Source organism: Bos grunniens, chromosome X, assembly GCF_055505025.1.
Source record: "Bos grunniens cultivar Pamir isolate PY7600 chromosome X, Bosgru_T2T1.0, whole genome shotgun sequence".
Classification (NCBI taxonomy): Eukaryota; Metazoa; Chordata; class Mammalia; order Artiodactyla; family Bovidae; genus Bos; species Bos grunniens.
The window spans coordinates 35311324-35326350 of record NC_141194.1 but is presented as its reverse complement, the minus strand read 5'-3'; the positions used below and the strand labels follow the sequence as shown (position 1 = coordinate 35326350).

The window sequence follows — 15027 nt, the reverse complement described above, 5'->3', positions numbered from 1 at the left end:
CTCAGCTGGTGTTCTGCATGCACTTCTGTCTGAAGGTGTATTCCTGATGTATCCGTGGAGAGAGATGTACTCCACATCCACCTACTCCTCCGCCATCTTGTTCTTCCCTGAAATCTATTTTTTATTCTATCTGAAATATATTTGTGGTTATTTGATATAATGCAAGGATATAGGGTTTATTTTTCAAAGTATACTTAATAAATTTCAAGAAGGATGTTAGGTCCATTTTTATTGCAACAATTTTATAGTTTTTCTCATATTGAAGGATAATTTACGCATTACAATAATGCACTTAATTTTTGTAAAAATGGGTAGAACTACATAGTATAGTGTTAGTTATTACTAGTAAATGTTTACTATATGTTTACAATCACTTTATAAGATCACTGTCATGGAAGTATTTAGTGGATGCTTGTGAACTGCTGCTGCTGCTAAGTCGCTTCAGTCGTGTCTGACTCCTCGTGACCCCATAGACAGTAGCCCACCAGGCTCCCCCGTCCCTGGGATTCTCTAGGCAAGAACACTGGAATGGGTTGCCATTGCCTTCTCCAATGCATGAAGGTGAAAAGTGAAAGTTAAGTCGCTCAGTTGTGTCTGACTCTTTGCAACCCCACGGTCTGCAACCCACCAGGCTCCTCCATCCATGGGATTTTCCAGGCAAGAGTACTGGAGTGGGGTGCCATTGCCTTCTCCGTGCTTGTCAACTACTTGACTGCTAATGGGTAAATATTACAAAATTAGGAAAACTGGAATTAGATGGGGGAAGGAGAAAAGTAAAACAGTATTCCTACAATATGCACTTCTAACATGTCTGCCATGTACCCCTTGGGAAAGAAGAAGAAATTGGGTCAATAAAAAGTGCTAGAAACTGAAGTGATCACCTTTAGGAATGAGGGTTGTGTTCTTTTTAAGTCAATCAGCAAAACCAGTTGAGAGCACTTTGAGTGCCCTTGCACATAGTTTTTACGGGTGGCACAAAACAATAAAGGACCTTCATCATTGCGGAGGCGACTTAGATAAGTGCTCCTGGATCCACTGGTGTCTTCCTGCTTCTTGTCATTGTTTAGTTTCTAAGTCATGTCTGACTCTTTTGCACCCTCATGGACTTAGCCCACCAGGCTCCTCCATCCATTGGATTTCCCAGGCAAGAATACTGGGGTGGGTTGTCAGTTCCTTCTCCAGGAGATCTTCCTGACCCAGCAATCGAACTTGCATCTCCTTCACTGGCAAGTAAATTCTTTACCACTGAGCCACCAGGGAAGCCCCTTCCTTATGTCTATTTATGATCCATTTTTATTCTTTGTGTTCATAAATTTCAATATCCACAGAACCACAAGTGGATGAGATTTTAAGTCAATATCTACAACCAAGGAAAAGTCCAGGTTTGTAGCCTGAGGTTTTCACAATTCGGCGGGGCGGGGGGAGTTCTTCAAGAGAAATAATGCAAAATTACAAAGACGAAAGTAGGTACAGGGTCTGGGAGGGTGAAAGAAAAGACTCATAAAGTTTATGCTGTTTTAGTGTCAGAGTAAGTCTGACCATCTAACATCACTAAATGTTTCAGTAATATTTTATGGTCAGATTTAATAATTTGTATGCCTAGAGGTGAAGTGCTTTAAGGGTGATGAGCTTAGAATATTATATTACTAATAGCCAATATTTATTAGGTATATCATAAAACATATAAATTCTTAATATATGTTATTTCATTAAATTTGAACCAAAGAGAGAAGAGAGACATGTAATTATATCTTCATTTGTGAAGTGATGGTAACACCTGCATGTTAAGTGGGAGTAAAGAAAAGGAAGTAACAGAAACTTTAGGACTACAAGATGAATTTAATATATGGGCTCAGAAGAAAGAAGCTTCAAGTAGTGTGCCCAGATTTCTAATATAAGAAACACATCAACTCCCACCATCTGACACGAAAAATATTATATAATGAGGAACAAATAAATGGAGAATAATAATGCACTCATTTTGAATTTGGGGGATATACCTCTAGATTTTTCTATCTATCTACTTGGACATATATTTGCATATATATCTAGGTATGCATGTCTAGTCTGCCTCTGAATATATAAGTTGAACAATACTATAAAGCAATTATTCTTCAATTTAAAATAAATTAAAAATGGAAAAATATATTTGTAAGTTGAAAACAGAAGGAAAAGGGTAGGAATAGATAAATATTGATGACATTAATGGTAATTATAACCATGGGTGTATATAAAATCCCCTATGGGAGGGGTAAAAAGTAGTAATAGCCTCATTAGGGCAAGAAGAGTCTTGAAGAGTCCCATATTGATGAGGTAAACAGAAGAATCTACAGAGACTAAGAAGAAATCTTGTCAAGGGGATGGAGAAGAAATGCAAGAAACAAGGATAAAACCTTGATTTCAAGTGTCTAGAATTCTAAGAACAGATGCTTAATCATCCAGGTTAAACACTATAGATATCTTGTAAGATGTAGACTGAGAATGGTCCGTTGAAAGCAACCAGCTGTTTTGCTCCAGTGGTAGCATAAGCCAGATTTGAGAAGCTGAGAATGTTACACACAAAAAGAAATTGCAAATGCATATCCCTCTACTGGGAAGTATGTTTACCAAGGGAAAGGCATGCATTTCTTTAGGTTTTGAAGTTTGAGAACACTTGAGAGACAAAAGTGAAGGAACTACTACTCTCAGAGAAGACAGAGCTATGATAAATGATGGAGAAGAAAGAGCCCAAGAACAGGTTCTGTGATAATAGATACCTGTAGCAAGGCTGATAGAATAGATTCCTATTATTCAGAGGCTGGGGTGAAAACAATAAGAGGGTTAAGGAAGAGTAAGTAGCTCCTATTCCTCCACGAGAGAGGAGATGCAGCCATTTGTCCAGTGGAGGCTGGAGATGGGGAAAAGACTGGAGTGAAGAGGGTATTTATAAAGACTAATAACAGTGTGCAAAGATTGCTGTGAGAAATGCAAGAGTATAGAGATTAGCAAATAAAAGAATTAATGCCTAAAAAGGGTCTGAGACATAAATATATACCAGTAGGATTAAATGAGAAAATGTATACAAACCAACCCTCACAATGCTTTATATATTGTCAGTGCTCACTAAACATTTAGATCTACCCCAGTCCACTATCATAAAGGGGTCACAGGATCTCTGAGATCCGTGAAATGCGACAAGTGATGTTTCTTTTCAAGGGGAAATTACTGTCATATATGCATATCTATTACATCTATAGAGATTGATGTACCTACTATATGCACACGCACTTTCCTTACAGCTTCATTTCCTTCTGATGAAAGTATTATAATGTTACATGGTAGAGTGGGAAAACATAATTCTTCTCTAAATGATGGGGCTGAAATAATATGGATTTAAGTAGATTATTTTAAATAATTTTGGTGATAGCTGTGTAATCAGAACTGTGGAATTTTCATTACAAATTTCAAAAAGGTAAAGACTGATAGGCAACATTAATATGAGAGGGCAGAAGGCATACATTTTTAATACATCAAAAGTAAAACTTCAAGAGATTACTTTCACCCCTTTCCTGAAATTCGCAGGAACACTAGGCTATTTCCATTCTTCACATAAACACTTCTCATTACTTTCTTTCTCTAATCCATCCATAAAAAACTTTGTTTTTGAATTTATTTATTCCTAGGAATTCTCTGGTTTTTTCTCTTCAAATTCAAATGAAGAAAAGTGAAAAAAAAAAACAAACAGAATTATCTGGTTTGTTCTATTCAAAAAAATAAGTTTTCTAAACCCTTAAATCTAATATTCTTTGTTTCAAATTCCAATAGAAGCTTATTTATTAACATAAAAATACTTACATTCTTTTCCTTTTCATTAATCAAGTCCACTGCTTCAAAATACAATGTACATTGTTAAGGGTATATATGTTACTTGACCTGCCGCTATCCTGAGCTAGAATACTGTGTTTTTGTAAACATGCATTACTTAAATGTGTGCTGAAGGAAATGAAAACAGAAACTAGGGTTGAGAGCTTCGTCTAAAAACTTAACCACATAGACAAATAAGTTATACATGAACCATCACTCAGAGGAGGCAGTGGCGCCCCACTCCAGTGCTCTTGCCTGCAGAATCCCATGGATGGAGGAGCCTGGAGGGCTGCAGTCCATGGGGTTGCTGGGAGTCTGGCAGGACAGAGCGACTTCACTTTCACTTTTCACTTTCATTCATTGGAGAAGGAAATGGCAACCTACTCCAGTGTTCTTGCCTGGAGAATCCCAGGGACGGGGGAGCCTGGTGGGCTGCCGTCTTTGGGGTCGCACAGAGTCGGACGCGACTGAAGTGACTTAGCAGCAGCAGCAGAACCATCACTGGTTAATTACATTGTAAAAGTTTTATGCACAATTATTTAAAATTGTTTGCCGTTCTATTTTTTATTAATTTTCACAATAATCTTCTTACTAAAATGGACAGTTAACAGTTTACATGAAAGATAAATATTAGTCTTAGAAAAATATGTGAGTGAAAGACTTTTAAATATAAATCAGTCATACTTATTTATAATTAGACAGCATCTTAATATGCCAAAGTATTCGTAAGACTATCCGGTGAGTTTCATGCAAGTCTATACTATGTATCCTTGTTATCTGTTTTCTTAAAATGAATTCCTTTTTAAAATTTTAATTACCTTCTATAATCAATTGTATTAATTCTGGTTATATTTGTGAGCATACTCTATGTAAGCACTTCTCTATCAATACTTATCCCATTGTATTACAAGGGCTGCTCATCTGTTAGTTCTTCAAAGGGATGAAAATGGCAATTTTCATTATTTTGCCCAAAGGAATTCATGCTCAATAGTGTTGTTAAATAAATAGCTGAATAAATGAATGGCCTGGACAGACAATACTAGCCAAGTTTATAATGCACACAGCTTTATCCAGTTATCTCAAAAGGGAATAAAATGTTTATGAAAATAAATTCTGCACTTAAAAACGTAATAGCACAGAGTTGGACACAACTGAGCGACTTCACTTTCACTTTTCACTTTCATGCATTGGAGAAGGAAATGGCAACCCACTCCAGTGTTCTTGCCTGGAGAATCCCAGGGACGGGGGAGCCTGGTGGGCTGCCGGCTACGGGGTCGCACAGAGTCGGACACGACTGAAGCGACTTAGCAGCAGCAGCAGCAGCAGCACATAGAAAAGCTGAATGTGTTAAAGATTAAGAAAAAAGACAACAACTTAACATGAAAGGTCTCAAACTGAGAGCTGGCCAGTCAAGCTCACATTTCTTTATCTAGCTCAGAATCTTATCTTTGCTTTTGAAATTTAAGTATGTAAACAGGGCATCTCTTCTTCAGCTTGTCATAGGTCTCATCATCCCTACTGCCACAGACCAGACCCAATTCATAAATACTTGTTACCTGCCTGACCACTTGGCATTTGAAACTGGGATCTCAGATCTCCTAGGAAGGCAAAGTGAACACATTACTCTGTTCCTTGTCATTTGTAATCATCCTTTCAGCTTTAGAAAAAATTTTAGAATTAAAACAAAGCCATAGGAAAATAACAAATAAAAAGCCCAAGAAATTATATTTCTATTATTATCCACCAACTTGGAAAAAAAGTGGCAGAAAAATGTAAAAGAATTTTGAATACTTTAGGCCAACAAAATTCAATCAAGAAGAATTAGATCATTTGAACAGACCAATCACTAAAAGTGAAAAAGAATTTGTAATTAAAAAACTCCCTACAAACCAAAGTCCATGACCAAATGGCTTCACAGGCAAATTCTATTAAACATACAAAGAAAAACTTACACTGATCCTTCTCAAACGCTTCCAAAAAACTGAAGAGGAGGGAACACTCCCAAAAGCATTCTATGAAGCCATCATCACCCTGATACTAAAACCAGTCAAAGACACAATCAAAAAAGAAAATCATAGGTCAATATTTTTCATGGATATAGATGTGAAAACTCTCAACAAAATATTAGCAAACCAAATCCAACAACACATTAAAAAGTATCATACTCCATGACCAAATGGTATGCATCACAAGTACATAAGAATGGTTCAACATACACAAATTACAATGTAATATACCACATCAAAAAAGAAAGAAGAAGAAGAAAAAAAAAAAACACTTGATCATCTCAACTGGAAAAAAAAATTGACAAAATTCAATACCCACTCATGATAAAAAAAACTCTTACCAAAGTGGGTATAGAGAGAACATATATCATTATAATAAAGTCTATTTATAATAAACCCACAACCAATATAATACTCAATGATAAAAAGATGAAAGTGCTCCTACTATAATCTGAAACAAGACAAGCCTGCCCACTCTGACCACTTCTCTTCAAAACAGTATTGCAAGTCCTAGCCACAGCAATCAGAAAAGAAAAAAAGAAATAAAACGTGTCCAAATTGGAGGGGAAATGTAAAAATCGTCATTACATACAGATGATATGATACTAAATATAAAAAACCTGAAGACTCCACACCATTAACTACTAAAACTGATAAACAAATTCAGCAAGGTAGCAGGATACAAAGATTAACATACAAAAATAGGTTGCTTTTCTTTACCTCAACAATGAATTTCCAGAAATGGAATGTTAAAAAAAAAAAAAAGCAATATCTTTTAAAATCACACCACCAAAAATAAAATATTTGGGAATAAACCAGATCAAGCAGGTGAAAGATTTATATGTTGAGAACTATAAAACATTAATAAAGGAAATTGAAAATGAATCAAAAAAATGGGAAAATAACCCACACTCTTGGGTTGGAAGAATTAAATACTCTTTAAATGGCCATACTACCCAAAACAATAAACATATTTAATGTGATCCCTGTCAACTTACTCATGACCCTTTCCACAAAACTAGAACACATCATCTTAAAATTCACATGGAACTACAAAAGACCCAGAATTGCCAAAGGAATCTTGAAGAAAAAGAACAAAGCAGGAGGCATAACCCTTTCAGACTTCAGACAATACTACAAAGGTAGCATGATATGGGCACAAAAACAGACATGGGGTCAATGGAAGAGAATAGAGAGCCCAGAAATAAACCCACACACTTACATTCAATTAATTTCTGACAAAGTAGGCAGGAGTATACAATAGGAAAAGACAGTCTGTTCAGCAGGTAGTGTTGGGAAAGCTGGATAGCTGCATGTAGATCAATGAGGTTAGAACACACCCTTTCTGTATACACAAAAATAAAGTCAAAATGGTTTAAAGATTTAAGTAGAAGAAATGACACAATCAAATTCCTAGAAGAGAACAGGCAAAATATTCTCTGACATAAACTGCTCCAGTTTGCCTACATTAGTCTCCCAAGACAACAGAAATAAAAAGAAAATTAAACACATGGGACCTAATCAAACTTACGAACTTTTGCACAGCAAAGAAACTATAAACAAAATGAAAAGACAAAAGAATGAAAGAAAGAATTTATAAATGATGTGACAGGCAAGGGCTTAATCTCCAAAATATATAAACAGCTCAAACAACTCAGTAACAAAAAGAAACTACCAACCAACGCGTATATATGGAATTTAGAAAGATGGTAACAATAACCCTGTATACGAGACAGCAAAAGAGACACTGATGTATAGAACAGTCTTATGGACTCTGTGGGAGAGGGAGAGGGTGGGATGATTTGGGAGAATGGCATTGAAACATGTATAATATCATATATTAAACGAGTCGCCAGTCCAGGTTCGATGCATGATACTGGATGCTTGGGGCTGGTGCACTGGGACGACTCAGAGGGATGGTACGGGGAGGGAGGAGGGAGGAGGGTTCAGGATGGGGAACACGTGTATACCTGTGGTGGATTCATGTTGATATATGGCAAAACCAATATAATATTGTAAAGTTAAAAAATAAAATTAAAAAAAAAATGGGCAAGAGACCTTAACAGACATTTCTCCAAAGAAGACAACAGTCAATAGGCACATGAAAAGATGCTCAACATCACTAATTATTAGAGAAATGCAAATCAAAACTTCGATGAGGTACCACCTCAAACTAGTCAGAATGGCCATCATCAAAACATCTACAAACAGTAAATGCTGGATAGAGTGTGGAGAAAGAGAACTCTCCTACACTACTGGTAGGAATGTAAGTTGGTATAGCCACTATGAAAAAAAGTGTGCAGGTTCTTCAAAAAAACTAAAATTAGAATTACCATATGATCCAGTGATCCTACTACTGGGCATATATCCAGACAAAATTATAATTCAAAAAGATACATGCCCTGCTATGTTCATAGCAGCATTGCTCACAATAGCCAAGACATGGGAACATCCTAAATGTCCATTGACAGAGGAACGTGATAAAGAAGATTTTATATATATATATATATATATATATATATATATATATATATATATATATAAATACTACTCAGCCATAAAAAATAATGGCATAATGCCATTTGCAGCAACATGGGTGCAACCAGAATTATTATTCTAAGTGAAGTCAGAAAGAGAAAGATGAATATCAAACCACATCACATATATGTGTTAGTCACTCAGTCATATCTGACTCTTTACAACCCAATGGACTGTAGCCTGCCAGGCTCCTCAGTCCACGGAATTCTCCAGGCAAGAATACTGGAGGGGGTTGCCATTCCCCTCTCCAGGGGATTTTCCTAACCCAGTGATCAAAACCAGGTCTCATGCATTGCAGGCGAATTCCTTACCATCTGAGCCACCAGGGAAGCCCATATCATGTATATGTGGAATATAAAATATGATACAAATGAACCTATCTATGAAACAGAAACAGAATCAGGGAATCAGGGACACTGAGAACAGACTGGCGGTTGCCAAGGTTGGGGGGAAGGAGTGAGAGATTGGGGTTTGCAGATGTAACCCCCATTCTTTTATATATAGAATGGACAAACAACAGGATCCTACTATATAGCACAGGGAACTATATTCAGTATCCTACAATAAATCATAATGGAAAATAATGTATATATATGTATAATTTATTCTCTTTGCTATATTGCTGTAACACAACATTGTAAATCAAAAATACATCAATTAAAATTTAAAAAAATTTAAAAAATGAATACTTTACATTATTATGTCACTTTGTTTACATCTTATCACTTGCATTTAATAATATAAATGTTTGTATTTTGTTAAATCTCAGTCCTGTGTGAGTGCTAAGTCACTTCATTCATGTCTGACTCTTTGCAACCCTGTGGACTATAGCTCGCCAGGCTCCTCTGTTCATGAAATTCTCCAGGCGGGTTGCTATGTCCTCCCTCCCAGGGGATCTTCCTGACCCAGGGATCAAACTCGAACCCAAGGCTCTTAAGTTTACTGCATTGGCAGGCAAATTCTTTACCACTAGTGCCACCTGGGAAGCCCCAGGCATAGTTCTGCTTGATCACAAATACACATAATAAAGGAGACAAAAAGTAGGTGCTTAACTAAAAAAGGACCTTATCTAGATGAAAGATAAATTACTCATAAATGGCATTTTTCTCCTCTGAAATGTTCTTGCTACCAATATCCTCCTTCCTATCCTTTAGAGCCAATCTAAGCCTCAACTCCAGTTGAGGTGCAATTCTGTACCAGTGCAATTTCTGTACCCAAGTTCACTGTGACAGCAAGAAATTACCTTCCTCAAAAAGAACTTATGGTCTTAATCAGACAACCACTCTTTAACAAAGACAGGCTGGCAAATTTCGGTAAATTTCAGTACCAGTATTTGGTACCTGAATTCAGTACATAATTTAAATTACTGTGATGTAGCATATCAGTTATTTACAATATAAAGTATCATTTAACAATTTGTATTTATATAGCTGCACCTTCTCTTCAATTACATTATGAAAAACCCATTAAGATAATCTCTTCTTTGTATTTTAAAATTGCACAATACCCAAGCCAGTGCTAGATATTGCAGTCTACACATTAACATTACTGGTTACCTGTTTTTTCTGCAGATTCATTTCCTTGATATTGAGGCAATTCAACTTGAGTTTCTGGAACCTGAGGAATGAAGACTGTCTTGGGGATATCAAAATGTTCTGGAAGGCTCAGTTCTGCTTTGTATAAAATGGACTTTGGCTTCTTCAACTTTGAAACATTAAAGAGCATACACATCTGCAAATAAACAGTAAAATTAGACTGTAATTTTCCTATTGCCTCCAAAATGAAAAAACAGTGTTAGACTTAGACTTCAAATATGGGGAATAGAAATCCCTCAAGAGATTGGCTTTGTTCATTTCTTTAGACATACTATTGTTTAATTGGTATGAGACAACAGTAACATGTTTCATAGACTCAATAGAGTCACCCATTATTGAGAGATACTCAATGTCCCCTGCTCTAATCTTTTCACTGTTGAGGATTTCACTGTCTCAGGAAGAGATCATTCCATTAGTGAACACTCCACTAGAGAAAGTACTTCCCTCTGTGAGTTGAACCTTGTGTTATTTAACATCTACCTGTCAGCTCTAGTTCTTATTAGCAGTACAATTAGTCCCCTCTCTTTTGCTAATGACAATTTGGAGAAAAAAAATATACTTATATAAAACTAGGTCCTACCCCTCCACAAACCTCCCAGTATTCCTTTCAAATAGGTTTGATATCTTTAGTCCATTCAAATATTACTTATATAATGTGGGTTAGAACTTGCCCCCACGAATATGCTCTTCTAGATACAATTTCCTTCAATACTGTCCTTACTGAAATGGGACCACAAAGAAAAACCCAGCTCACTGAGTATGAACCAAGCAATATTTATTTTTATCTGGTCCCTCTACTGCTAAACACATAGTACAGTCTAATGGTTAGACCAACTCTTCTTGAAGCCAGGCTGCCTGCATTTATAACCCGATTCTAAGCTTGGCCAGGTTATTAATCAAAGCCATAAAGTCTTTATTTGCAAAACAGGCAATAATATTACATATTGCCTATCCCTGGTATATTTAAAGTATAAACAAATGCCAGGTCCTTGGAACATATTTTAAGTACTCAGTAAATATTGCCTGTCATTATCATTGCCATTGTTGTCCTTGCCATCATCATGATTGTGATCATGCTACCATTACTCAACAAAAATTGGTTTTAGTTCCTCTGGCAGTTATCTCATTCACTGGGTTTGTTATTTATAAAATTCACAAATACTTTTTTCTCACAAAGCCACATTTTCTACCTACTTTATTTTGACAATTAAAATAATGTATATGCAGAAAGGTAAATTAATTCATTTATAATTTTATTGTTTTGATTTGGTTTATTTTTCTAGTTATTATGAACAAATTTTCTATTCATATCAGTAACTAGTTCTTTACCCCAAAGTGTACCATCTGCCTTCTATATCTGCAAGTCATTCAAAATAATATGTACAGATACAGATTCTCTTCTTGATCAGACTCTAGTTGGGCTCCTCCAAGCCCTCTTCTCAATTAGGCCTCAACTTTAGCCTATAGAAAATGCACATTTTTGAGCACAAATGATTTTGTCCACCCCTCTCCCTCATACACACACACAGAGACTAGAACAAGTGCTGCCATGCTGCCAGGATAATTTACTGTTTGTTCCAGCCAAAATCTGATATAGGCACATAGGCTCCCCCCTCACCTCAAAACAGTTACTTTAAAAAGCCGGCAATTATAAATCCCTTCTTTAGAGATGTAAATCTACCACCCAGAACTGTCTTCTCCAGGACCTCAGAACCCTCTCTTTGAAATACAAAAATTCAAGGAGCTAATGCACCCAGCCAGGTGGGTACTTGGTTCTAACTTGAATCACTACGTATCTCTGGTCATAAAGATTCCAGAAGTTTGTTTTTCTTTATAAGCATCAATTAACAAGTCCGGATCACTGTGACCAATTCCCTCCTGCTTCTTGTAAACTTCTGTGTATCCCTGACACTTCTCAGGCTCCAGCACACTCTCTCTCCTCAGTTCAGTTCATGCTCGGTCCTCTCTGATGCAACAGTTACTGAATAAATTCATCCTTGCTTTACCTAGTATCTGCCTTTGTTTCTCTTTGATAGTATCGACAGGTACTTACTTTGTGATTTGAAGATTTGAAGTGCACTTACATTTGACAAATACAAAAACCTTTTCTTTACCCTACTTAATCCTCACCAAGGGGATCTTTCAGATTTCCTTTTGTAAAATGTCAAATTTCAAAATTTCAATGAATTTCTTTGCCATTTATCCCAGAGTACAAAGCATGAGTTTTAAAACATAAAATTGAGGAAAGTAATAGAAAACATTAGGTAACTCCCTTGCAAGCTCTGAATCTTTCTAGTACCACTGAGTATATCATTAGAGTTGGTTTATTAATGGCCAGGAGGATATGAATCCAATATGAGTTCTACGTGTAAAGTGCCAGATATTCAAGTTCCTGACAAAAGATCCCGTCTCCTGCAGTATATAAAGTAGATACATCATAATGCTAGTACCTTATAAATATTTCAACGATTCAAATTGCATATGGCTGTATAACAAAAAATTAGACGTGTCATTTTCTTTGGCAGAAAAGTAATTACCTTTATTCAATTAGATTTAGTTCTAAACAGATTTATTTCAAGGATAATTTTAGATTTTATTTATAATATAGTTATTTTATGTTATAACAGAGGATTGTAGACTTTCATTTATTCCATTATACATTTTCATGGCAGTAAACTAAGAAATGAACATATGATCTGGAGGCTATACAGGGCAACAAAACAAGCCACAGACTGGGAGGTAAAAACCCAGGCCTATTTCTAATCTGTGACAAACCAGTGGAGTCACCTTGGGCTACTATCTGACTATTTTGGAGTCTTGGTTTACAGGTCTGTAAGAGGTTTACTATGTACTATGTGTCTCTGAGTGTTCAGCTTTATTTATTTTCCAGCTTTAAAATTTGTCTCTGCCCCGATCTAGGCTGTAATCTCTGTCCTGTCAGTTAGGGCAACTTAGATCTTTTTATGCCTCAGTCATTTCCTGTTTTTTGTATTACAAGTGTAATCCTATCTTCGCTCCATTTCTCCATGGATTCAATGAAATAATTTGAAAAGTGCACATAAAAGCATTTGGGGAAAAATGTGTCAAATACTACATAAGGAGAGGGTACTTTCAAAATCAATCTTGTTTATCGTTCTACTGCAAAAAGCATTAGCATTATCACATTTCAAGAGTACAGTGATAATTACGCTTGAAAAGAGAACTATGACTATCTGTATGATGGCAGAGAAAGATGTGTCTGTATGTTCTGATGTGATGTAGCTGATTTTCTTAAACTTGCACATTCAACCCTTCTCTAGTTATTTTCTGCATTTAGACAGTTTTTGCTAAGAGAAAAGTGAAGGGAGTTTAGGGTTTGGAGAGTGGCTGGTGGAAGTAAGGGATTCTATTAAAAATTTAAGTCGGTAAAGCAGAACCTCAGGGTAGCTTTCCAGCAGACCTGAAGAGGGACATAGTCTCTCAGGTCCAGGGAAAAGCTACAAAGGACGGACATGCACAGGCCACAAGGAGCAGGCCTTCCTTGGGCACATGAAGAACAGCAGGGAGGCCTGTGCACAGGGAGGGATGGGAGTGAATGGGCTCCAGTGCAGACACTGAGGTCAGGGAAGAGGATGGTTCAGTGGAGATGCTGGGACTGACCAGGATGACCAGGAGGGTCATGAAAACTATTGTAAGGATGGTGGTTTTCATTCTGACACAAGTTGGAAAAGCCAGGGGAGAAAAGGAGCAAAGTGCAGGGGTTTATATTTCAGAAGACTTGCTTTGGTGGCTCTGTGGAGATTTGACTTTTCCTTATTTTAATTATAAGATAGAGGTCAAGCTATGATAATAAGAATCTACAGTAATAGTAACAACAACAACAAAGATATATATCTAGAAAGCACTATATACCAGGCACTATGCTAAGCATTTTACATAATTATCTCAGTTTTTATTAATGACCATTATTTCCTTATTACAAATATAAAAAATCAAAGGTAGAATTTTGTTTCCCAGAATCAAAACTGGGAATTTTAAGTTACCAGCTCACAGTCACACAGCTGGACAGTGCTAGAGTCTGGTATCTGACCCCAGAATTGATCCTCTCTGGATGAATGACAGAATGACCTAGGCAAATTTTAGAACATGTTCCCACTCACCCCCTTCTCTAGAATAATTTAATGTTCTAGAATGGGGTCTGGGCACTGGCATTAATTCTCCAGGGCCCGCTAATGTATAGCGAGAACTGAAAATTCCTGTGAAATAACCACCAGAGTGTAATGCCTAAAATTACCTAGTACAACAGTTTGTTTCAGATTTATTATTTAATGAGGTAAAAAAGAAAAAAGCTACAGAGCTGTCTTTGTGGGGAAAAGCAGCTTTCATCATTTTTATATGTAGAAACATTGTCATGATTGAGTGTAACATCTCTGTACATGACCCAGAGGGATAGTACGGGGAGGGAGGTGGGAGGAGGGTTTGGGATGGGGAACATGTGTATACCTGTGGTGGATTCATGTTGATGTATGGCAAAACCAATACAATATTGTAAAGTAATTAGCCTCCAATTAAAATAAATAAATTTATATTAAAAAAAGAAAACAAATAAACAAAAAAAGATAGACTAATTTCAGCACGTCCTCTTTCTTCCATTCCTACCTCGATCTTGGTCAGTCCCAGGAGGGCAATGGCCACTCGGATGCTACTGCTCTCCAGAGTGCCTGTGATCAACCTTCTCTCATACTCTATCTTCGACATCTGGTGCTGTGCTGCAAAAGTCAAGGCCTTTTCCTTGGCTTCATTAGTCAGTGGCAATTTAAGGTCCACATCCAAGATTTGGTGGAGCTTACATTTCAAATACAGAACTGGATCATCTTTAGTAAGCACTAGGGGAAGTAAAAACAATCATGATTGCAATGATCATGTATGCCCTTGATATTGTTATCCAGGGTGGACTTGGGAGGTCTGAAATATAACACTGCAGTTGTGGCCTTTATTAACAAGAGTAAAAATAAACAGGTAACACATTTCTGGACTGCAAGGAGATCAAACAAGTCAACACTAAA

At 36.6% G+C, this 15027-nt stretch overlaps 1 protein-coding gene across 2 annotated transcripts in view; it reads right to left on the bottom strand.

Moving 5' to 3' along the window:
* CFAP47 (cilia and flagella associated protein 47) overlaps positions 1-15027 on the bottom strand; it is a 507751-nt gene that overhangs the window by 197356 nt on the left and 295368 nt on the right. For both annotated transcript variants that reach the window (XM_086387631.1, XM_086387632.1), the window contains 2 exons: positions 14621-14847; positions 9944-10118 (listed from right to left, as the gene is read on the bottom strand). In XM_086387631.1, the coding sequence (XP_086243757.1) occupies positions 9944-10118; positions 14621-14847 (402 nt within the window). The remainder of the gene's footprint in view (positions 1-9943; positions 10119-14620; positions 14848-15027) is intronic.